At 43.3% G+C, this 26,248-nt stretch overlaps 1 protein-coding gene across 1 annotated transcript in view; it reads left to right on the top strand.

Annotated features, from left to right (window-relative positions):
• Nucleotides 1–10,374, top strand: part of BAX (BCL2 associated X, apoptosis regulator) — a 40,216-nt gene extending 29,842 nt beyond the window's left edge. Inside the window, exons 4-6 of the mRNA XM_068109967.2 lie at nucleotides 2,582–2,717; nucleotides 7,015–7,119; nucleotides 7,670–10,374. Coding sequence (XP_067966068.1) covers nucleotides 2,582–2,717; nucleotides 7,015–7,119; nucleotides 7,670–7,774 — 346 coding nt within the window. The 3' untranslated portion in view covers nucleotides 7,775–10,374. The remainder of the gene's footprint in view (nucleotides 1–2,581; nucleotides 2,718–7,014; nucleotides 7,120–7,669) is intronic.
• The last annotated feature ends 15,874 nt before the right edge of the window (nucleotides 10,375–26,248 follow it).

Here is a 26,248-nt window from a genome sequence, read left to right as displayed (position 1 = left end):
TCTCCGTCCTCCCCTCTCTCTCTCTCTCTCTCTCTCTCTCTCCGTTCCTCTCTCTCTCTTTGTCCCTCTCTCTCTCTCTCCGTCCCCCTCTCTCTCTCTCCGTCCCTCTCTCTCCGTCCCTCTCTCTCTCTCCGTCCCTCTCTCTCTCCATCCCTCTCTCTCTCTCCGTCCCCCTCTCTCTCTCCGTCCCCTCTCTCTCTCTCTCCATCCCTCTCTCTCTCCGTCCCTCTCTCTCTCTCCGTCCCTCTCTCTCTCTCTCCGTCCCTCTCTCTCTCTGTCCCTCTCTCTCTGTCCCTCTCTCTCCGTCCCTCTCTCTCTCCGTCCCCCCCTCTCTCTCTCTCCGTCCCTCTCTCTCTCCGTCCCTCTCTCTCTCTCTCTCTCTCTCTCCGTCTCTCTCTCTCTCTCTCTCCGTCCCTCTCTCTCTCTCTCCGTCCCTCTCTCTCTCTCCGTCCCTCTCTCTCTCTCCGTCCCTCTCTCTCTCCGTCCCTCTCTCTCTCTCTGTCCCTCTCTCTCTCTCTCTCCGTCCCTCTCTCTCTCTCTCCGTCCCTCTCTCTCTCTCTCTCTCTCCGTCCCTCTCTCTCTCTCTCCGTCCCCCTCTCTCTCTCTCTCTCTCCGTTCCCCTCTCCGTCCCTCTCTCTCTGCCCCTCTCTCTCCGTCCCTCTCTCTCTCTCTCCGTCCCTCTATCTCCGTCCCTCTCTCTGTCCCTCTCTCTCTGTCCCTCTCTCTCTCCGTCCCTCTCTCTCTCCGTCCCTCTCTCTCTCTCCGTCCCTCTCTCTCTCTGTCCCTCTCTCTCTCTCCATCCCTCTCTCTCTCCGTCCCTCTCTCTCTCCGTCCCTCTCTCTCTCTCTCCGTCCCTCTCTCTCTCTCCATCCCTATCTCTCTCTCTCTCCGTCTCTCTCTCTCCGTCCCCCCCTCTCTCTCTCTCCGTCCCTCTCTCTCTCTCTCTCTCTCCATCCCCTCTCTCTCTCTCCGTCCCTCTCTCTCTCCATCCCCCTCTCTATCTCTCTCCATCCCTCTCTCTCTCTCCGTCCCTCTCTCTCTCCGTCCCTCTCTCTCTCTCTCCGTCCCTCTCTCTCTCCGTCCCTCTCTCTCCGTCCCTCTCTCTCTCTCCCTCCGTCCCTCTCTCTCTCTCCGTCCCTCTCTCTCTCTCCGTCCCTCTCTCTCTCTCTCTCTCTCCGTCCCTCTCTCTCTCTCTCCGTCCCTCTCTCTCTCTCTCTCCGTCCCCCTCTCCGTCCCTCTCTCTCTCTGTCCCTCTCTCTCCGTCCCTCTCTCTCTCTCCGTCCCTCTCTCTCTCTGTCCCTCTCTCTCTCTCCGTCCCTCTCTCTCTCTCCGTCCCTCTCTCTCTCTCTCCGTCCCTCTCTCTCTCTCTCTCTCTCTCCGTCCCTCTCTCTCTCTGTCCCTCTCTCTCTCTCCATCCCTCTCTCTCTCTCTCCGTCCCTCTCTCTCTCTCTCTCCGTCCCTCTCTCTCTCCGTCCCTCTCTCTCTCTCTCTCCGTCCCTCTTTCTCTCTCCATCCCTATCTCTCTCTCTCTCCGTCTCTCTCTCTCCGCCCCCCCCTCTCTCTCTCTCCGTCCCTCTCTCTCTCTCTCTCTCCGTCCCCTCTCTCTCTCTCCGTCCCTCTCTCTCTGTCCCTCTCTCTCTCCATCCCCCTCTCGATCTCTCTCCATCCCTCTCTCTCTCTCCGTCCCTCTCTCTCTCCGTCCCTCTCTCTCTCTCTCCGTCCCTCTCTCTCCGTCCCTCTCTCTCTCTCCGTCCCTCTCTCTCTCCGTCCCTCTCTCTCTCTTCGGCCCCCTCTCTCTCTCTCCGTTCCTCTCTCTCCGTCCCTCTCTCTCTCTCCGTCTCTCTCTCTCCGTCTCTCTCTCTCTATCTCTCCGTCCCTCTCTCTCCGTCCCTCTCTCTCTCTCTCTCCGTCCCTCTCTCTCTCTTTCTCTCCGTCCCTCCCTCTCTCTCCGTCCCTCTCTCTCTCCGTCCCTCTCTCTCTCTCTCTCCGTCCCTCTCTCTCTCTCCGTCCCTCTCTCTCTCTCTCCATCCCTCTCTCTCCGTCCCCCTCTCTCTCTCCGGCCCCTCTCTCTCTCTCCATCCCTCTCTCTCTCCGTCCCTCTCTCTCTCCGTCCCTCTCTCTCTCCGTCCCTCTCTCTCTCTCCGTCCCCCTCTCTCTCTCTCCATCCCTCTCTCTCTCCGTCCCTCTCTCTCCGTCCCTCTCTCTCTCCGTCCCTCTCTCTCTCCGTCCCTCTCTCTCTCTCCGGCCCCCTCTCTCTCTCTCCGTTCCTCTCTCTCCGTCCCTCTCTCTCTCTCCGTCCCTCTCTCTCTCCGTCTCTCTCTCTCTCTCCGTCCCTCTCTCTCCGTCCCTCTCTCTCTCTCCGTCCCTCTCTCTCTCTTTCTCTCCGTCCCTCCCTCTCTCTCTCTCCGTCCCTCTCTCTCTCTCTCTCCGTCCCTCTCTCTCTCCGTCCCTCTCTCTCTCTCCGTCCCTCTCTCTCTCTCTTCGTCCCTCTCTCTCTCTCTCTGTCCCTCTCTCTCTCTCTCTCTCTGTCCCTCTCTCTCTCTCTCTCTCTCTCTCTCTCTCTCCGTCTCTCTCCCTCCAGGGTAATACAACAACTACCGCTGGATTCTCCCCGTGAGTTGTTTCAGCAGGTTGCCTGTGAAATCATCTCAGACGGAAACATAAATTGGGGCCGTGTTGTCACGCTTTTCTACTTTACTTACAAGCTGATTATGAGGGTAAGTGCTTTTGTGCCAATTCCTTTTGCATTTTGTTTCTTCATGTTCTATCATCTTTGCTTATGCTTAACCAACCTGTGAGTAAGGCTGGGCAATACAGCAGATTTGTTGCCAGATGGTGATACAACAGGCCCCATGTTATCTTTACACATACATCGATATATCACACACATTGGGAGCACACATATTGATATTTCACCCTGCTTACAAACAGGATGGCAGTTTATACCTGGGCTGAGATTCAAACCCAGGATAGACAGTTAAGATGTGACAAAGGAGAAGTTTTAAAAGTCTCAACCGTTATCCACTGCCACTGCCATTGCCGCACGCCCAATGCCTCTCGTGTCCCGGAGCAAATGACGAGTCATATAGAACAGGCACAGCTCACAAACGCCATTCCAATTCACAGTAAATAAACAATCAAATGTATGACCTGCGAATTGCAGATATTGGATACACTTGACTTTGGTGGTGAGAGTCTTCGCTTTCAACAAAGCTCTTCCCTTCATTGGCGTGCTCACTAAGCATTGTGTGATGGCTGTATAGTCCAATGCGGTTAAACCCTAACCCTAACCCACAGCATGTACCGCAAACAAAACAGGTATAGACTGGTCCTTGCAGAGGTGGACGGTGGCAGGATTTCCTTTCTTGCCTCCGTTGTCTCTTGATAGCAGGTCTCCCACATTCAAAGTGGTCCAGGCCTTTTTTGGCAAATGTTACGCCAAGCTGACCTGTTTGTGGCCTGATATTCCCAGGTGACAACTGGGATGGCACAGGATTGAAGTGTCGACTTCAGGACGTTATTTTAGTACTTCCTTTGTCCACCACGTGACCGTTTACCAATTTTAAGTTGTCCACAGAAAAGAGCTCTTGTGATTCTATAGTCTTCTATGTGTGTGAGGCGTCCTGACCAGCAAAGCTGGGATTACATCAAGAAATGCTCAATTCCTTGGATACGACAGCGGTCTAGGATTGAGGAGTTAGGCGTTCTGTCTCGCCAGGTGATTCCAAGAATTTTATGAAGGCATCGCATATGGAATTGATCGAGGTGTTTGATATGGTGATGATCGGGTGTCCAAGATTCACATCCGTACAGGAGTGTCTATAAGACAATGGCATGACCGACACTGATCTTGGTGTCCAGGCAAATGCAACGTTCATGCTAAAGGTGATGTGTCAAATTTCGAAAGGACACACATGCTTTACCGAGTCTTGATGTGACTTGATCGTCAATCATTGCATTTTGAGAGGACACCTCCAAGGTAGCAGAACTTATCTACAGCTTTGAGTGGTGTGCCATCGATGGTAATGGATGGGACGGTAAACACATCTGTTTCGGCCGAAGCATAGCCATGGATGAAGTTATTTGACTTTACAGATAAACTGTTTCAAAATACAATAATACCTCGCTTAGCGCTCAGGATGCGTTCCTGGAGAAGAGAGTGCTACTCTAAAATAAAAGGGGTCATTATGTACCACTAGTATGAAGGCCCATCAAAAATGACGGGTTCGAACAGTTTATTTGACTGTACAGCCTCATGAGCGTGCCAAAGTCTGAAGCCTCAGCCTAGCGTCAGGTGTGCTTATATCCTCTTTATTTATTAGACATCCTATGGATGTAAATGGACACTCATTTTATTCTGCGCCTTTTTCCCATCGAGTGCAACGATCCCCTGGGAGGCCCACTAATACGAAATCCCAAAAAATCTAAGACCGGGCGATCCTGCGGACCATGGAGTAGAAGGGCTGTATCTGGTTTCAGAGCAATTGATTGGTAAATAAGGGACAGGTAGGGATCCGAAGTTTCAGGGGGTAAACCAACCTGGGCCCCCCCCCCCCCCCCCCCGTGATCCGAATTCGAAAAATACGAAAACGAAAAATTGAAGACTGAGCGATCCTGCAGATCATTGAGTAGAAGGGCTGTACTGTATCGACCTTCAGAGCAATTGGTTGGTAAATAAGGGGCGAGTATGGATCCGAAGTTCGGGAGGAGTGGGGGGTAACCCATAAAATCAAATGCAAACAGGGCCCCTCCCCCTCCGGGGATGAGTAGGTATCCCAAACTTGGGGGATAATCCCTCCCCTTGGGAATACCCATGATCCAAATTTGAAAAATCGAAGCCCGAACGATCGTGCGGGCTAACGTCTTGTATTCATGTGTCAAGTTTCAGAACAATCAGCTGGGTGATAAGGTAGGAGTAGCAGAAATATCAAAAAATTGATTGATGACCGGACGGACGGACAAACATCCAGACATCACGACCCATTTTATGAGTTCATCTCTTTCAGAATCGAGATGAGATAACCTTAAAATAATATTTTTATTTATTTATTATAATAACATCATTAGGCTGGCTCCACCTACTCAAATCCCACAAATTTATTCACTGCCTCTGGCCATACCGCCCATCAGACACCGTTCATACAAGTGCTAATGGCTTCCTCCCAGGTAGTGCTGATGTTTCCAATGGCCTTCATGATAATGTTGGATGTCCAGAAGTCCCTAATCAAATGCTTATCCTTACCACCTGTTGCCTCGACCAGATGCTTGAACTCACACCGTAGTAAACAGATGTTGTCGAGCAGCGTATTCATACAAACGATGGCAGCAGGTACGCCAACATTAGCGAATGCTGCATGTTATGGATTTCCTTCATTTTTTGGGTTTTTTTTTTAGTAAAAAGCAATAATATCCAGGACTACGAGCTCTATAGCGAATCTGCATTCTATGAGGTAGCACTAAGCGAGGTATTAGTGTATGTTTGTGTGATGGAACATCGCTCATAACGATATTCATGAAAACATGTGCCTCATTGATATGCCTTGTCATGTATGAAGTAAATGCACTGTAAAGGCCTTTAAGTTATCTGAAGCATGAAGCATTGCATGCAGGATGAGGGACCAATGTCACGCCATCCGACGGATGGCCGTTAACCCAGTAGTCCCATTTGCCAGCACTTGAGTGGTCCTGCCAGGCTTGTTATCCCAGTGGTCCTGTCAGGGTTCTTAACCCGGTGGTCCTGTCAGGGTTGGCAGTGAACCATAAAGACCCCAGGGTGTCTTTAGCAACAAGAGGCGAGTTATCGCCAACAACTAAATAGTAAACAAATTTCTGCCCTAACTTACAGGGGGAATGGTGGCACAACCATGCTCCCTGCAATGAAGCACACCTGCAGTCAAGTGCAGCATAAGAGTGAGCTAGAATATAAGACCTGTCGCTTCACCGATGGGAATACCAATCTTATAGATATAGATTTATGTATGCACTTGAGAGGAATTTTTGAGGTCACGTCCTCCCGTCCGTGAAGCACCACGTCACATCAGTCCGCCACTCATAATGGAGAATACAGTGCAGAGGGGAAGCGGGAAATTCTGCCATTTTTGCTTGCGTAATAAATAGATGGTATCGTGTTTTGACCGACAGGTTTTCAGAGAAAATAAATAAAAATTAACTTAAACCCTATAAAAATCGTGCGATTGAAATGTAAAATTATTGAAATATCAGCTTCTTTTTAGTTCGTATCCTTTTCTCACCTTTGTTGCAAATAGAACGACCTGCTCTGTGATGCTTTAAAAGGCGGTGTATAATCAGGAACACTTTGATAGGGCGATTATAATAACTGTCAAATAAATAAAATGCAAATGTTGAGGAAATAAAAGAAAAAAAAAAAGAGTAATAAAGCAAGCGTTTTCTGAATGTAATCGATATGAGAAACGGGATTGAATGAAACTAACCATTATTAAAAGTGAAGAAGAGGAAGGAGGAAGAGTTTTTGTTTTAATGTAAATTGAAACCAGCTAATCTATCCTCACCTTACTCAACAACATCATACTGTTTGCAGATTGCCTAGCATCTGATTGATAAAAAGATGGCGATCAGAATTGATGGCGAGCATACGTACGCCATATAAATCCCCTATAAGACTATTTATTGTTGATGGACGGATGCACGGACACCGAGACCGAGCTCCTTTTTATTTATTTTTACTAAAGATGCATAATAATGACAATGGGGAAGGGAAAACACGTGGACATGGGGTGGTGAAGGGGAGGATCAAAAGTACACCCATTTTTGCACATATGGAGTATGGTAGCTATCCTACCTGGAGTCCTTCCTACCTTTTTTTTATTTATCCCATTCTGACATGTTTCTTCATTTTTTCCTGATTTGTTATAAACATATGGTTTTCTTAAGGAGTTCCATGTGTATCATGAGCTTTATGAGTTTATCATGAGCATTGACAAATGTATTGTAAAAAAAATAAAATAAAGAAAATAAAACTATTGTCATTTGCAGGCGTTCAGCCATGACTTGGTGGATATTGTTCATACACTTATGACCTGGGTCCTGGACCTGATCTACGACCGCGTTGTCCAGTGGATCATAGATCAGGGTGGCTGGGTAAGCACACGGTGCCATTTGGTGGTACACGCTTTGAAGTCCTTGTACTTGCTTGTGAATCTTGTTACCAATTCTAGACGCCATGTTGAAGGCTGTAGGATTTTTTAATGTATAGTTTTTAAGAAACCTTTGACATCAAACCGAGTAATCTTTCATCACATATAAGTGCTTGACTCTTGACCATGATCGGCGAAACACCTTCAGGTTTGAAGAAGAGTTTTGTGTTGGTCACATGAGCACTCTGGGGTCATGGTCGTCAATTGCAAGTGGGTTGGTTGCCTGATGCAGCAACTCGATCGGACACGTCACCGGTCGTACGCGGTTCAGAAAATTTGGTGACGCTATGTTTGTTACAAACCAGGTGTAAATTGAGCTATCACCCAATCCATTGCCACCAATTGTCATTGTGAGGTCGGATCGATGGGTCTGCATCAATGTTTAGTCGATCCTTGTCGAGAATCCTGCGTCACATACTCATGTGTTTTCCAGTGATTGATGCCACGCTTTTTTAGATGCATACATCGTCCTTCCCCAACCTTGTTTTCCCCAGGAGGGTGTGCGCGACTACATCTCACGCACCAACTGGCAGATGATCGGAGGGTTTGCAGCCGGAGTGCTGTTCAGCGTTGGAATCTACTTGGTCAAGTCAAAATGATGACTGTGCCTGCTGCCCCCTCCTGACCCCCGGATGCCAGATTACCGCATGGGCCTTCTTTTTAAAAAATACCTTTGTCTTTTTTTCTTTGCGGCCAACTATGTATTGCTTGTATTGCTTGCATTCATTGAGAGAAACTTTGACCTGCTGCTGACACTCTTTCCCAGAACGGTCCTTTTCCTCCCAACTTCCTTTTGTTTGTCATCAACCCCTTAGCAACCTTCCTACCCTCCCATTTGCCCCTCCCCCCTCCTCCCAATCCTCTAATTTTTTTCGTGCACCTTTCACCTCCTTTCCCAAAGAGGTAATTATGTAGTCATCGGAATTCTGAAACAATCCATCCGCTACTAGCCAGCCTTGTCTGAAACATATCTAATGCATTATTTCACACATGGGTGTGTTGGGGGGGAGGTTGACAGGGGGGAGGAGGAGGGGGGGATTGACAATTCGGTCGTTGTGATAATTTATTTAATTTTTGGAGGTCGAAAATATTTACTTTTTTATTTTTATTGTAATGTAATTTTCAGAATTAATGCAGCAAGGAATGTTGTAAACATTTTTTTCCCTCTCTTAGTCCACAACGCCACTGTTCCAAAGTTTCCTCGAGAAAACCCTCCGAGCACGGACGCACGGCAATGGAGTAACCGAAGCTTTGCACAGAATAGTTTGGTGTTGGCTGGTATGTAAATTGGCTCTCGCTTCCGCCAATCTCACAAGGACTCGCGGTGCGCTTTCAACGCAATCGGGCGTCTTCCAATGTATTTTACAGCTTTCGGTGTTCATGCCGTGACGTCAGGTTGAACCGAGATGCCTTTTGCGGGTCGCGAACACCTGATCCTTGGAATGTTGGTGTCTGATTTGCAATCTACCTTTCGCGCTGTTTTTTTTATTTAAACAAATCCCCATTCAAATTTACTTTTGTATTGTGCTTTGCTGGCAAAGCCGTAATTGCGTTGGACGATGTTTTTTGTTTTTATATCTCAACCGTTTCGCTGTCTACTTGCAATCGTTTTGTTCAATATATCTGATGTGAGATACTTTTCCTTAACTATAGGTTCTCCTTCCCTTTTGTCTTATGGTTGTATCCCTACCAGATGTGTTTTCAATGATCGGTGCAGCTTCAGATCCAGGAATAATGTTATACTTTAATCCACTGGTTGTTTTACAGGTAATATTGCTTGAGTGGGTGAGTATGGAGGGGAGTGATATGAAATGGGGGCATAGACTTGTAAACGAGACAAATTTATCAAGATCACCCCTAATCCCAGCCCATGTGTTGTAATAAGTGCAAACCTATAGCTACAGTTGGGTCAGCACAACTTGGTCGCTCTACAACCACCACCACACCTCACAGGGTCTGTCGACACAACACATGGCAGTTGGCGACTGACTCGCTCGCTCTCTCGTACTAAACGAAGACCATACAGCACATACACCTTTTCAGTTAAACCGCTGCTGACCTCAATGATCTTCTAAACAGCAATTAATTTATTATTAAGTGGTTTAAACACAGTTGAAGGAAAAGGTAACAAACCAATTGTGTCTCGCCATTGCTCCTTTCCGACGTATGATTTACATGATCAAAAGCATCCGAACTAAAGTTCACCCCAATTCTTTGATATAACGGGTTTAATCCCAGCACACGGGTTGGTCATGGGTCATTATGTACTGGCCAGTAATTGCAGGGTACCGGATAATGTGAAACTCGATACCACGTAGCAGTACTTTTTTTTTTTTTAAGCCTGTGGAATCACCACTAAAGATGACGTCACGGCCGCAGATACTTGGAATGGTGTGGTATCGAAGCTTGTGTTTAAGTCCAGTCCGATCCTGTGAGCCAAACATTTATACTGGGGTGAACAAGCCATGTACGGTGAACAAGAGCGACTGATTTCCCAGCAGGCTTTGCCCAGGAATGCAAAACTGCTTTGCTGCGATTGAGATAGTCAAGTATTTGGCTGCCTGTGAAAGAAGCATTTTGAGGCCTGGTGTTATTGTCCTTCATATTTGTCTCCCCTTATTTATTTTATTTTCCTGGCAAGTCAGCTTTCTTGTCATCCAAGACTTGTGCGAAACTAAATTGTTGCTAAACCTTCTGGTAATTATAGACTACAGGTTTATACGTCTGAGCATCGAGCATAGATCGAACATTAATAATTTGCCGAAAAGCATAAAAATGAGTACTTTGTTTATTTGTGGATAGTTTATTTGATTTATAGATTTATTCCACCGTTATAAATGCTTTTGTGAGGGAAAATGTCCTCTTTTTATATGTTCAAATATCGTTACTATGAATCTTTCTTGAAATACTTCTTTAATATACCTCATGAAATGAAAGCAATTCCAGGATGGCCGACGTCTGGCCTTCTTGTCGATCCTCCTCGGTCCTTTTAATTCCACTTCATTTGGAATTCCCAGTTTATACCGTCATCAGGGAAGCCCGGCAACAGACGTTCAGGAAAACCGGACATTTATCCAGGGCCGAGGAGGTTACTTAGGGTGGTTTTCTACAGCAGTACTAATGCTGTTTGCCTTTTGTAATATCGTGTGCCTCTTCTTTTTTTCACTGAATAAAGTTTACTTTGGTTCAGGTCCCAGTGCCCAGTTGTTCAGACATGTTTTGAATTCCCATTGGTTTTCCAATTGAGCTTCAATTTGTGAAACAATAATTTCATTGTCCACATGAAAAAAGATAGACGGAGGGGTGAGGGCCTTGTGCTACAGGATCAAGACGATTGTTTTTTGTAATCTGAGAATGTATGTACCATGCAGTCGCTTTGTTTTCCAGTAATAGTATCCCAAAGGGAGGATTCCTGAAATCAAGTTTCCCAATATAGGATAGGGTGAGGGTTATATCTGTTGTAGTGTTTGTTTCTACAATTAGTGACAAGTTTTTAATGGTACCTCTCAGTCACTTCGACCCCAAGAAGTATTAAAACTCCATTTATGGTTTTCTTTCTCCATATTTTACTGCTCACGTCCGACCCCACTGGGACTTTTGGAATGAAATTTTGCCTCAATAATGGGAATAAAAAGTACGTGGGGTTGAAATAATTTTTCACCTTGACCTAATTTTAAGGTCATAACCTAATTATACAAATTTTAACATGTTCACCACCATAACTCGACATGGTTTGTCTGATCAAAATGAAATTACCCTCGAGTCAAAAGTCTTGATAGCCGAGGGAAAGGTGCATTTATGCTTAGTTTACTTCCAGGTTAAAGGTAAAATGGTGGAAAATGCACTTTTTTGTCATCACTCACTTTTGCTAATGCAGCATCTCAGACCGCTTGGCAATCCAAGATGTCCTTGCATCATGTTATACCTACACCAAAATTGTACTCGTATTACATTTGTCCTTTATCTGCTTTTTAGCAGGAGACTGGGTTTTGCAATCACTTCTGTGTGTCTAGTATCACTGGCTGTAGCTTTTTTTTTTTTTTTTAACCATTTCAGCTATCGTCATCAAATTTTCACCAATGCTTTATGATAATTCCACTATGAGAAAGGCAAATGAATAATTTTGTCAAAAGGTCAGCGTCACCAAAAGTCATCAATTTTCATCCAATTCACATGAAATTTGAATTTAACATTTGAGTTGTCATTAAATTTTCAACAAATGGACAATAGAGAAAATAATTTGGTCAAAAGGTCAAATGTCAGTGTTGCATACAACAATCGTCTAATTTATCCCATTGACCTGAAATTTAAAGAATTTGCATATCAGGTCACTGAATTGGTTCACCAATCAAAAGCGAGAAGCCGATTGTTTTTCTAGATCTAAAGCTCAAGGCTGCATAAAATTATCAATTTTCATTTTGTATTTTTATTTTATTTAAAAAACAACTATTTTGAGCATATGGAAGATGATGTCTGAATACAAATGGACGCGTAAGGGCTTTGCATTTCCAGATGCTTTCTAGTTTTGGATTGTGACCCAATTACCAAATAACACCTTTTTAATAACTTGAATAATTTCCCACCGATTTTCATGATGTTGGGTTTTATACATAAGTTGTATACGACACATTTTCTTAATTTACACAATCCCTCCCTAAATGTTGAAGGTCAAGGTCATATAGTGGTCCAAAAACAAAATGGCCATCATTGGATCACAGGCTAAGGGTAAGTTGCGGGCGATCACATATCTAGTTTGTTTTACCCTCAAAACTCAAGCATGTTAGCTCAGCACACATCTGTCCTCATTGAAAACTCAGTACGGTACATTGACAGACCAAGTCCCGTTGCCACTGTTTATGGAAGTCAAAATGCACAGCTTAACACTTGGATAAACAAACTACAGGAATTGCATATAGAAGCCTAATTTTAAAGCCCAAACCATTGGAAGTTTGTTACGGGTTCTTTAAATATTTTTAAATCCTTTCTAATAACGAGCAAAGTACCACCTGCCCTCCAAGCGATTTATTAACGGCTGTCTTGCATCCTAACAAAGTGAATCCAACTGTTTGTAACTTTGCTGGGCCGAATCTTGTTGACGCCTTTATCTTGCATTGACTAATGGAATGCAATGTTTTGCTGCTTTTAGCATTTTTCTTGGCATTGGGATACACCGATTTAAACTGCGAGTTAATTTTTGCTGAAAACATTTTCCCAAAATAAATTATTTTTTTCCCCCAGGAATTCTGGCCAAAGTGATTAATATCCCCACTAAATCAACCATTTCCTGCAAATTTTATTTTAACACTAAAATTAGGCCTCAAACTTAAATTTTTTGCAAACCTCCATTATTTTTGGTCATTATTGACATGCAAACCCAAACTACAGGTGTGACATAGCCCAGTCACATGATCACCATCACACGATAGAGCTTAGGAGTGTCTTCGCTTGGGTTACAATCCCTGATGGATCTCCAGTCTCCACTCCAATGCAGGATAATGGACCAAGTGTACAGGAATTTGGAATTTGTTCAGTGTACCCATAATTTTTGCGAAGGGCATTTATGAAGAGTCTGCACCAACTAATGTTGGCAGAAGGGACACGTAGTTTGATTTAGCTGTCGTTTAGGTTGACTAGAGAACGGACAAGCTTTTCATTTTGAAATGCCTTCTGGTTTGGAATATGCTTTTAATGGACACAAAAACGACTTGTTTTTTTATTTTTATTTTCCATGTTCCCATAAAGTTAATTTTGATCATCAAAAGCTTGGACAAAATGAAGGTAAAGCAAGTTTGTTACTTGCAAAGATTTTTCAAGTATTTTGGTTGGTCTTGTGTGTTATTCTGTTTGTTTGTCAGTCACCTACAGGTCACAATTTTCAACCGATCTTCACCAAATGGTAGAGTTGGTCCTAAGCAAGAAGCTTGTTTTTGGGGTCAATAGGTCAACATAGGCCAAAGGTCACCAACTTTGTCAAATTTCTAAAATCCTCAATTTTCACCTGATGGACTTGAAATGTTAAGAGGATTTGCATATCTCGTCACTGAATTCAACCACCAATTATTTTTGAGGTCATCATAGGCCAACAACTTATTTTAGGGATTTCGCAAGTATATGTGCTATGCACGACATATTCCTTTTTTTTCTTCTTCTTTTTTGGCATGCAATAACCACATCTCACCAGCATATAATGGGAACAGAAGAAAACATTTATTTTAGAATTCTCAGCACAGTGAAAAAAGTGGGGAAAAACAAATGAACAAAAAAACTCAACAACAACCAAAAAAAAAACAAGATGGGGGCCAAGCATCTCGCTTTAGCCAATAAAGCATCAATATCTATCACAGTAACATGTGTATGAGCAGCGGTGGACAGGCAACAGCCCGAGCGGACAAGTTGGGATAAAATACTGGATTAACTGTACGTTGGCCTTGAGTTTGGGAGATAAAAACTGCAAACCCTGAAAAACGCCTACATAGAAAACTGTAGTTCACCTTGAACCGTTCTTCGTTGCCAGCAGTCATAACCAAGTCACCGAGCACGGTTATAATATGGGGATCGAAAAATTATTCACGACGGGCCCGGGTGAGAGATGACACGTCAAAAACATATGCTAACCATCACTACATCATTTAAACCAGTAAAACTAAAGACATTTTTCTAAGATGAACAGTTAACAATTCTAAGGGACAGCGACATTGGTGTATATAAAATGGGGAATCCGGGACCGAGCAGTGAGGCCCAGCATGGAGGGGTGCTGCAGGATACTCCTCTGGCGGGGCTCCCCGGCGAGGAACTCCGGGACCGAGGACTAGCGCAGCTCAGCAGGGAGATTCAACCGGACATGCCCGGGTGCAGGGGTTTCGCCTTGGCTGTCCAGGAAAGACCGACACACATTCTAGGTACAGCTCGAAGGGCATTTGGACCCGACGGGCTGCTTCTTTCACCTGCAGCTGCCATAGTGGCAATCAAATTTGATCAATTGTGCTTCAATAGCATTTGCCTTTGGATTATAGATGTTCTCCAGGAAGGATTCCAAAATAAACCTTAGGGCGTTTCAAACCGAAAGATAATCGATTTTATTTATATTTATACAAAGTCAGCAGTGCTTCGGGATCAAATCCAGAAATACCAGGAGATGATCATTATTTCTAGAGGACAATCCCACAAAACCTCAAGGACCGATGAATCTTTCATCACAATCACGGGTAGTTTCACAAATTGGTAAACCTTGCCATTAAAAGTTAAAAACTGTATATACATTATAGATATACACAGTAGGGTACAAATGTCTCCACAAATCTTTACCAAGCGTTCTTGTACCATGATTTCAAACAACAATTTTTCATAGTATTGAAGATACTTATTCATTTATTAGTTTTTATTATATTGATTATTAGTAAATTTTGTGAACAGTCAGATTATGCTCTGGAGTTCTGTTACAAAACGTGGGAAAAATTTCCTCAAGCATAATCCATAAACTAAATGAATGCCAACTAGGACTTTTGTTAGGCATAGATTCCTAGCCAACTAGGAATCAATGCCTTTTTATAAACTCCAGGCATGTTGTCATGTGCCTTTTTCTCAGGAGTGACTTCCGTCTGGTAACCCTCTCAAAGCCAAGATTTGTGAAGTGCTGCAGAGACTGTTCTCCTTCCAGCAGGTTCTCCCATCTCAGCAAAGGAACTCTGTAGTTCTGCAAGTTTGGTCATTGGGTTATTTGTCACCTCCCTACCTTCTTGCCTGGTTGCTTAGTTTTGGTCGGATAGCCAGTTATGGGAAGAGTCTGGGTAGTTCCATATTCTTTCCATTTCCTAATGTGCTCCAGAACTCAATGTGCTCTTGGGAACTTTCAACACTAGAAATTGTTTTATATCCTTCCCCAGATCTATGCCTCCTCACAATTCTATCTCGGAGTTCTACAGACAGTTCCTTGAACTTCATGGTGGAGTTTCTGCTCTGACATGCACTGTCAACTGTGAGACTTCATATAGAAAGGTGTGTTTCTTTCTAAATCATGTCAAATTAATTGAATTGGCCCAGGTTGACTCCAATCAAGTTGTCGAGACTTCTCAAGGATGGAAGGAAATTGGATGCACCTCAGCTCAATTTGGAGAGCAAAAGCAAAGAGGTTGAATATTTATTGACAAGACATTTCAGCTTTTCATTTTTAATTATTTTGTTAAAATGTCTAAAATTTAAAAAACCTACTTTGACATTATGGAGTATTAATTATATGTAGATCAGTAACCAAAAAAAATAACCTCAATTTAATCCATTTTGACTTCAGGATGTAAACAAAATGTGAAAAAGTGAAGGGGTGTGAATAATTACTGAAGCCACTGAACAATTATTGCTTAATAAAGTTAATGTTCATCGACTATTGTCTTCAGAATTTATCCTGAAAGAATAGTGTAAGTGAAGGACAAAACTGAGCCCTGTTACTCGACCAACCAAAATCTCTCTCCCAAGATTGCCGAGATGTGTAAAGATCAAGTGCATGATGTATGCCGTGAATTACCGTGTCAATGATGTGCAAGTCATGAATGAATAAGTAATGGGCCATTCATTACGAATTTTTGGAACCGGCTTAAAAATATTTATTTATTTATTTATTTTGATACCGGTACATACAGGTGTGAGCCCACAGATAATATCGATATTGGAAAAAAATATCGATCGTTATCGGGCACCTATCTATAGGCTTACCACTGGCTACCAAGGGACAAGAGTCTGCCAAAAAGAGGTTCAAAAGACATTCACCGTGAAGCACCACAAGTAATAGTATTGTGGTAATGTGACCATTAATATGACAGTATTTCATTAGGGTGTTTACCATCAGCCTTGAAAAGCACACGACATTGGCAAATGTAAGATCAGAACCATTAAAGACCAAACAAACAAATAGCTGCTGCATCCAAAAGCTTAAACTGTGCACAAACAAGCATCGTGCTTGACTACAATATTAGCCCGTGTGCAAAATGTCCAAGTGTAAATCCAGACCTCTGCAAACGTTTCCAAAACTTGAAATGTAAACAAGGCATCTGAAGTGAGGGCTAAACATGGAGCTCCAAAACTATTTCTCTTTTATTACAGATTATAATTTTTTACATTTTTATACAGTCAGATAAAACAAGCCTGCACCATCAGACGACATATTGGCCTACCTTTCCCTGTGCCCTTGACTTTATGCTGGCTCCCAAGCAGAGGTTTGCTGCTTCCATTACCCTTTCCCCGGCCCTTTGCCTTGGCATGAGATGAACCTGGAAAACGGATAAAATATAAAGGTCATCACGTAGAACAAGACAACTGTGCAACAATTGAACCATTAAACAATCATTAAACATGAGTAAGAAGGGAAAAAAGTGCAGGAAGGCGAGGGAGCAGGGGGAGGGGGTGGGAGTAGTGTTACAGATTCGTCACTTCCGTTGTTGTGGTTTTCATCCACTTGAAACATTTCTGGTTCCATGTATTATTATTATTGTTTGAGGGAAATAGCAATTATTATTGTCAAAAGGTAAAAAGGTTAACGTTTAAATGAAACAGGAACTGGACGGCGACGAAGAGGAAGAGGAAAAAAGAGGGCGGAGCGAGTGAGTCGGACAAGAAAGCCGAGCTGCTCCGAGTTCTGAAGCGAACGTTGTCGAACGGGAGTCACTAGCGAACTTTCAGGTTTCCCGGGAAAAGGGTCCCTGCGACAGAGTTGTCATCGCTGTGACCGATCAACCTGCGTGTCAGGTTTTTGGCGGTGGATTCCGAGGAAAATTATCGTCGGGCCGTTACGTCTCAAGAACGGGTCGTTGGCCATTTTGACTCGCAAGGTTTCTTTGCTTAGTCAGCCGTTTTCACCGCTTTCAGACGTGTCTGGTGTGTGTGTGTGCACCGTGGCTTTTGAAGATTAATTTGTGGTTCGCCGACTGAGCTGTGAAAGTCCATACCCGAGGGTGTGATTTCCCAGTCGCCTCGAGGGCACCTTCGTGCAGCTTTGGGCTGTGTGACTGTACTTGCCATCCGCACGGGATTCTGGTCTCGATTGTTCTGGCGATCGCTGGAGCGAATCAACTTTGGGCTTGAAGCCAGGAATAAGAGACATTGGGGATGTTCTTGTTTCACTCACTTGGAGCACAGTGAGTTATATATTACAAAACTGATGGTACCATCATAGGACATATTGATTGTACTTTTGATTACTATTATTGTTGTACTGTTATTCTTGTGTGGTCTTAATACAATATTTGTTTGTGAGTAACAATTGGGGTGGCTTCTCCATTGATCTTTGACATACAGAATAACACATTTTTAGGCCGTGACTCCTCTCGGGGCTCGGAGGTACACCGTGACCAGGGGGTCGGGGAGGAGCACGTAACAGTAGTCCTGGCCTTGTTAGTCCTTTGAAACCAACGTTTAACAATAATTCCACTGAAGAGTTGGCAAACAAGGTAACTGTTAAGTTTAGTGTTCACGGTCACGAGGTAAAAAATAGTGTGGTCCGAAACGTTAATGGAGGGGCACTTACGTAGATAGATATATCATGTCCTATCACCCCACATCCCATCCCCTCAACCCCCAAACAATTTTTTTTTTCATTTATATAATTGATTTACCTGTTCTAGTAAAATCTGACTATTTTAATCACCACCTACTCAACTAAACAAAAGCTCCTTCAAATGAAATAGGTCTCTCACTGGATGGGAGATGTTTTAGAATTCGGTGCTATCGGTACGTACGCACGAGTGTCAGAGCGCACCAGTCCAGTCAGCTTGACGACAGTCAATTCTCAAATCTACTTCTACATGTCCCAACGCGACAGTCAATTCTCAAATCTACTTCTATATGTCCCGATGTGGCTCTGCATTGTTAAATGCTCACACTTGGAGCTTATCATAAATTCTGCGATGGGGTCAAAGTCTTGTCACAAATAATTAAAAAGGTCCAACACGAGACCACCAAAATGAAAACAGAACCGTTTCGGTCAACAACAACATGCATTTTAAAGGCCATTTTCCCTGCTAGAGCAGGGGTTAGCCTTGCGGTCCCCATGACGATCTTCTCCATTTTGCCCTATTTTCTGCATCTCTCCTTGTTAAACCCCTTGCCCGCATTTCTTCTTCCACCATCTTTAGCCAAGTCTTTCTCTGTTTTCCCCGTCTTCTACTTCCTTCTACATTCATTTCCATCACTCTTCTCAACCAGTCACTTTCATCCTTCCTCAACACATGACCAAACCATCTCAACCTGTTCCTCTTCACAGCATCAATCACAGGCTCTATTCCCATCATCTTTCGCAATTCATCATTTGTCTTCCTCTCTCTCAACGATACTCCGCACATCCGTCGAACCATTCACATTTCCACCCTTTCCAACCTTCGTTGCTGCTCTACGTTCATTACCTATGTCTCGCTCCCATAAATCATAACACTTCTCACACATGCAGCATACACCTTTCCCTTCAGCTTCAACGACGCTCCCCGACAGGAAAACAGAACCGTTTCGGTCAAAAGTAATTATTTTGAAACAAAACATCAAGCAATGGTGAGATATTAGAGAACTAGAACGGCACTCAGTAGAGCGCATAGTCTCACCTCGCGCACCCATTCTGAACAAAAATACCATTGGACTGATCACAACTATTGTGGCCCACTGCTATTCCAGCCCAGATATCCGTATCATCAATGCACCCTGTCACAGTGTCACATACTGCCATTATCGATTGATTTAACAACAACTTTTGTGCACAAGGCTAAATTGTTTTGCATCGACCTGTTTAGCAGTTCTGGAAAATACATTTTTATTTTCATTCCTATATGGCCACCAGACCACAATTTCTCTTTGATTACAGATTATAATTTTTTATTTACACTTGGAGTGGAAATAATTTCTTGGAATTATTTGGAGTGTAATTGGAAATTACACTTTCAGTTGTGAAGGAGGATGTCATAAATGTAATCATTCACACATTGGGTCGTAGATCGATATATGAAGTTTCAGATTTTCGGATTTAGATTCAACCAATTATGACTGGAGGCTTCTGATTAAACAAGCTATTGCAGAGAACCAAGCCATGAGGTCGAAGGAACTGCCTGCAGAGCTCAGAGACAGGATTGTGTCGAGGCACAGATCTGCGGAAGCCGACAAAAAAATTTCTGCTGCATTGAAGGTTCCCAAGAGCACAGTGGCCTCCATAATTCTTAAATGGAAGAAGTTCGAAACGACCAGGACTCTTCCTAGAGCTGGCTGCCCGGCCAAACTGAGCAATCGGGGGAGAAAGGCCTTGATAAGAGGTGACCAAGAACCCGATGGTCACTCTGGCTGAGCTCCAGAGATCCTGTGTGGAGACGGGAGAAACTTCCAGAAGGACAACCATCACTGCAACACTCCACCGATCTGGACTTTATGGCAGAGTGGCCAGAGGAAGTCAAACAGTTCAATCTTGGCTTCATCAGACCACAGAATCTTGCTTCCGACAGTCTGAGTCCTTTAGGTTTTTTTTGTTTTGTTTTTTTTACAAATTCTAAGCGGACTGTCATGTGTCTTTCACCGAGGAGAGGCTCTCGGAGCAACAACAGCCCAGCCCATCTCACACTGCCTTTGTACAAATAAAGGTTTTCACCCCACATCCCATCCCCTCAACCGAATTACATTGCAACAACAAATTATGCAATGTGTGGAAGGGGGGAAAACAATGTGGGGATAAATGCAAGAGGAGGAGAGGGAATGGAACGCAGTAGTGCAATATCTCTTTAGGAGATGCACTATGGAGATAAAGTGTTGGAAATTTGCTTACCAACAGCAATCAAACTTTATTTGTACATTTGCTACAGAAAAAAAAGTAGTAAAAATAAAATATCAAGGAAAAGTCTCACCTCTGTCCTTTGCTACCGGTTTCTGCACCTTTTTGCCTCTGCGACTCACAGGGGCCTTAGAAACTTTGGCACGCTTTCGGTGGGATGGCCTCTCATAGTCACTGTCGTCGTCATCAGAACCTGCGCTGAAGTCTGCATCACTGCCTTCAATGTCAGAATCATCTAGGGACAAAAATAGGGGGGTTGAGACTGGATTGAGAAAAGGTCTTTCATTGTTGTGATAACATTCCAGGGACCTCAGGATTCTGTGAAATGGAATAAGTATGGCAAGGCAGCAAATTGCATTATACTGAAAGTGGGGCTAGAGGCGACATGATAGCTTGAGAAAAAAAAAAACCAATTGTTATTTAAAACAAATAAAGTACATTTGAATACAAAACGGTTTAAAAGATGCTCGTCAAGAATCATTTTACATCATGTCAAGGCATTGCCCTCTCCAAATTACCACCACACCAAAGTGCATTAAAAACGAGCCACTGCCCTCGTCATAACAAGAAAAAAAATGAGTCAGCCACCAGGGAGCCCTCAAGATAAATAGGGATCAAAGGAGAAAAATCTTCAATGGCTGAAGTTATACTTTGTGGCATGAAGGGATGTGGTGCTTGTTAAAGGGGAACCCAAACGCTCAGACCAACTAACACGATTATATCCCTCGATACCCTACAAAATATAGATTATGTATTTTTCCGATTTGTGATTTATAAAATCGGTAATTTTGCAAGTAGTCAAAATTATCTTCACGATTAGCCGTGACGTCGCACCATAAAGACAACCACCACTTCCGTATTTACATTAATGAACAGGATTAAATAATTAAATAGATAAATGTGGGGAAATTACAGGCCCAGACCAGGAATCAAACCCAGGTCCTGTGGAAAACCGTACCAGTGCTCTACCCTCTGAGGTATCTGGGCGACCCTGACTGAGCATGCAATTTTCCCACACATACGATTGCCACTCTTTCCGTCATTGCTTACAACCATAGGAGCACCGACGACCTGAACATGAGGGTCTTCCTCCAATGGGGAGAAAAATCCATGTCCTCCATTATAAACACCACTGGGGGCATAGTGAAGAATGAATGATCGTTTTTTAAGGCCATTTTTCCCCGCTAGAGCGGGGGTTAGCCTTGCGGGCCCCATAACAATCATGGTTCCCTGTTTGAGGCAATGTTTTTATGGCCGGATGCCCTTCCTGACGCCAACCCTTAGTCGCCTCTTACGATGCGCAGGGATACGGTGTACCTATTCTAAACCGGGGTACACACCGGGATGGGGGCATAGTGAAGCAATTAGATTAATGATCAGGATTAAATAAATACTTACTTCCATCATCTTCTCTGGGCATAGAGGGGTACTAACTGCTGCTTAAAAACAGTGCAACCCACACCAAATATTGAGTGCCTCGGAAGTCTGAACCCATAAGAAAATACATTTTCTTTAAAACTGTTTTTTAAATATTGCAGGTAAATAAAATACCCTTATGGCTCATTACACCAAGAAAGAATGTGGAACCTGTGTGACTGGCTACATGCTTCCAGATAAAGCCAGAGGAAGGCATGTCAGTTATTCCATTAAAAACACCTTGGGAAGCCAAAGCCAAGTCAAAGGTAAAGTATTACAATCTATCTATAATTCCAGCAATCTCTGTGTGTCTGTCTGTGTGTCTGTGTGTCTGTGTGTTTGTCTGTGACCGCTGTTTCTCGACAACCACGGGTCCGATATACTTGAAACTTGCCAGGTATATTGCTGGGGACCCGAGGATGTGCCTTTTCAAGGTTTGTAATTAATCGGACAAGTACCTACCGAGCTATGTCCAAAAAACGCTTCAACCAATCAGAGAGCAGCGAGCTATCACGTGTGCCGAACCGTTAATGCAATGCAAGCGTTAATGCGTTAATGCAAGGCTTTTCTTTTTTTCCCTCTTCTCTTTCTACTTTTCCTTGCGATTAAATTGCAAACAGCCAAAATACGTTGGCGCTAATTGAATAATTGGCCATTAACACTAAAATAATCGTAACTGCGATATGCCAACTTCCGGACAGTGCAGCCTTCCATGTTGTTGTTGTTTGCAGCAGCTGTTTGCAGCAAGGCAAGGCTTTTCTTTTTTTCCTCTTCTCTTTCTACTTTTCCTTGCGATTAAATTGCAAAAAGCCAAAATACGTTGGCGATAATTGAATAAATGGGCATTAATAGATAGATAGATAGATATGCGATATGCGAACTTCCGGACAGTGTGCGCGTTACGAGCTGACCGCCATTACGGTACGTAATTCGATTTCTTATGCGCATTATTTCTCCCAATTCAGTCAGAGCGAAGGGCGGAAGCGAAGAGCGTTGTTATTTTTTGTTTACGGGCGTACGGGCGGGGTAGAGCGTACGGGTAGCGTTTTTTTTTTTTTTTGGCAAGGAACGGGCACCCACGTACGGGCAATGCCCTAGTGATTGAAAACGACAGGAAAAAGCATTGCTGATAAACCTCATACTGGTCATCCTCGTTAATTGCCGACAATTGAGCGATGAGAATCCTAATTAGACTGATGAAGCTCTTGTTCAATATGATCATACAATCATGGTGACGTTCTAGTAGGCCCCTACTTTTACGATGACATTTTTGGTGCTAGGTACTTCACAATGCAACAGGTTTTGGTTCCTTATTTGGACGGTATTATGTCAAAACATTATGCCACTTCAGCAAGATTGAGGAAGGTGTGGTTTCAACGGAGGGGGGGGGGGGGGGGGGGGAGGGGGGAAGGGGGAAGGAGGAGGGGGGAGTGGAGAGGAAGGGGGGAACCGCCACATTATGCCACTACTGTCTGAAGCTGGCATCATTAAGCAATACCTTTGAGGTGGGTGGGTACACTGTGGCCTGGTAGAAAAGCCACCATGTAATCCAGATTTAACGCCACTAAACGTTTTCCTATGTAGACGCCTGAAATTCGTGGTTTATAGCACAAGACCAAGCTGTATACCAGAGCTGAAGGAAAACATTCAGAAGGCATGCGCTGACATCAATCTTTCCTTATCAAGAAGTGTTCAGATAATCATGTGCAAGCAAGTTAATGGGAATCAATTTGAACATTTCATAAATTAAAAATAAAATGCATGTGTGTCTTCTTGTGGGTCAAGAAGTCTGACACCCTGTATACCAATTTAAAAAAAAGTTATTCCTGCACAGGATTAGCAAGCAAAAGTCAGTGAGGCTGTGTCCATTTTAAATGTAAACACGAAATGCTGCATTTAAAACTATTGATTTACATGTTGAACACGCACCTACAAAACTATAGTCAAAGAAAATATAAATATGGAGCAAGCATTAAAACAGCACAACAGTAGAGAAATAACGTGATGTTTGATTTTCACAACCATAAACAGGACTCACATGGTGAGCAGGCAGCTGCATCATGGTCACTCTCTTCTTCCTCCTGCTCCTCCTCCTCATCTTCTTTCTCTTCATCTTTTTCCTTCTCCTTCTCCTTCTCCTTCTCCTTCTCCTCCTTCTCCTTCTTCTTCTCCTTCTCCTTCTCCTTCTCCTTCTCTTTCTCTTTCTTCTCTTTCTCTTTCTTCTCTTTCTCTTTCTTATCTTTCTCTTTCTTCTCTTTCTCTTCTTCACAAGCATCAGTCTTCTCCTTTGATTCTACCTTTCTTTCTTTAATATTTTTCTCTTTTTTTGGTCCCACCCCATCCCCCCCTCCTTCTTCTTCTTCTTCTTCTTCATCTCCCTCGTCATCCTCTTCCACCTCATCCTCTCCTCCTTCTGCTTCTGGTTCTGCCCCTTCTTCTGCTTCTTCTGCTTCTGCTTCTTCTCCCTCTCCACCTTCCTCACCTTCCTCCCCCCCTACCTCTTCCTCATTATTTTCTTCCTCTTCCTCATCCTCTTCCTCACTTCCTCTCTCTCGCTTGCCTTTGCCCCTAATTCAAGAAAAAACAAAAAAGGCAGATGGAAGAAAAACATTTTTTAGCAACACCAAGACGAACTTGGATTAAAAAAACACAAAAAACAATGCATTGTGACACCAAAAGCTGGCCAGCATAAACAAATAAATTAGAAATTTAGGGGGAAAAAATATATATATCAAGATTTAGCATCTGCTGGAGCAACAATGGGACACTGGCCGAGATAATTCAATGAAAATTTTCATACAAATGAAACTGCAAAATTATTTTTGAAGCATCAATTGAAAGAAAAATAATGAAGTCCATCAAACTCATATATTTATTTTATGACAACCACCAATTTTTTTTTTGACTCCATTATGTAATCAGTTTCCATGTACAACACAAGGTGTGCAATTGGTTTCGCAAAGAGACAAAAATCATCCTGTGTCAAATCCCTTTCAATAAAAAGAAAATCTAAAATTTGATCAGCCTCAACTGTGCAGCTCATGCTGGGCGATAATCACGACAGGGCGTTATAGTGCTTTAGATTTGCTATAGTCATAACGATAATGAAAGTTAATTAACATAACTGCCGTGCATGCACATGAGGTAAATCGCACCTTGAATCGTCGCGTATTGGCTGCATTTCGCGGGCTTTCCCTCCCCCCCCCCCCAGATATACCTGTATTAAATATCGCGCTATAAAATAAAGCAGGTGATATGTCACGGTATTCTCCAAAATGTAATTTATATGGCATATCGTGAAGCAATAAACATCAAAAACAACCAACTACTCAAGGCACCAAAAGTGTTTATAGTGTCAAATTTGGCGATCCGTTTGACTACGTTTTGGCCGTGCACAAAGTTTAGCACTCAAGGCAACATCATGTCAAATATAGAAGAGATCAGTGTCCTCGATGTGCGGAGTTTTGGCAACGAGGAGAAGCACAAACAAGTAATCTCGTTCTTCTCTCCCCTCCTCTCCTCTCCGTTCTCGCTGAACCGAACAGAGTGGGCAAGTGTCGTGTTTCATTTATTTATCCAACTTTTGGCACAACATGGGATTTCTTGGCATTTATTAATTGAGAAGTTCCACATTGAAGACCTTATTTTAAATGTCTGAAGACAGTCATGTATGACTTTTTCACAAATGTCCTAATGAGCAAGCAGCTTTCATGGTGTGTTCCATTAACGATCACCAAGCCAGACGTTCCATATTTGCAATTTTCCATTCCAGCTTTGCAAGCTGCTCGTCTAGTCGCTCGGAAAACGGAGCAAGCAATTACATCCAGGCAAAATGAGGTTTGACATCAAACAAATTGCAACAGAATTACGAAATAAAGAGTACAAACACATGTAACTCGATGGCTATTCAGTTCGTTCTGAATGTTTTCATATTAATGTTTTTAGGTAATGTTTTCATCTGTGTCTGTTTGTTTGCGTGAAGGGTATGTCAAAAAGTTGTGGACAGATTCAGATGAAATTTGGTAGATACGTTGGGTGTGCGACAAGAACAAAATGATTAGATTTTGGTGAAGATCTGGATCTGGATACTAGAATTTGTTTTAACGATTCTTCACCATTGAGAAATAGGGCCAACAACTATATATAGCACGACATCTCAAAAAGTTATGGACGGGTTCTGCCGAAACTTGGTGGACACGTTGGGTATGTGACATGGACAAATTGATCCAATTTTGGTGAAGATCAAATTCGGATGCAGATCCGATAATTTTTCAAGCTATTCTTCACCATTGGGAGGATCGGTCCAAAAATGACAGAGTATAATATCTCAAAAGGTCGTGGAGGAGTCATAGCTAAACTTGGTGGATGAGTTGGTTCGGTGACGAGAACAAGCAGATTAGATTTTAGTTCAGGTCCGAATCCAGATCCAGCCTATAAATGGGTTTCAAAATAAACTGTTCAGCCTGGCAGAGGTATGTGCTCCACCGAGTTGAGATTGTTATTATATGCTGCATGGTTTTTCAAAGCGTTAATTACATTATGTTATCACGATATTGCAATAATCAGGCCCGTTATTGTGATGCAAGTTTTTATGCCTCCGCCGACAAAGTAGCCGGAGCCATTATGTTTTCGGGTTGTCCGTCCGTCCTTCCGGAACCTCGTTTTTCTCAGCAAACATAAGTCCGATTGAGACAAAACTTTCAGGGTAGGAGTGACACCCATGCAGAATGTTTTTTTGACAATTGACGTCATAGGTCACGTGGCATGGCAGCCATTTTGGATTAAAAGCAAATAACTAAATCATTTCTCAGAAATCGCTGAATGGAAAAATTTGAAGCTTGGCACATTGTCAAGTACTCCCAATGGGGAA

Source organism: Myxine glutinosa, unplaced genomic scaffold (genome assembly GCF_964187855.1).
Source record: "Myxine glutinosa unplaced genomic scaffold, kmMyxGlut1.1 SCAFFOLD_810, whole genome shotgun sequence".
Lineage (NCBI taxonomy): Eukaryota > Metazoa > Chordata > Myxini > Myxiniformes > Myxinidae > Myxine > Myxine glutinosa.
The sequence above is the reverse complement of the archived record's forward strand: the minus strand, read 5'-3'. Positions and strand labels throughout refer to the sequence as shown.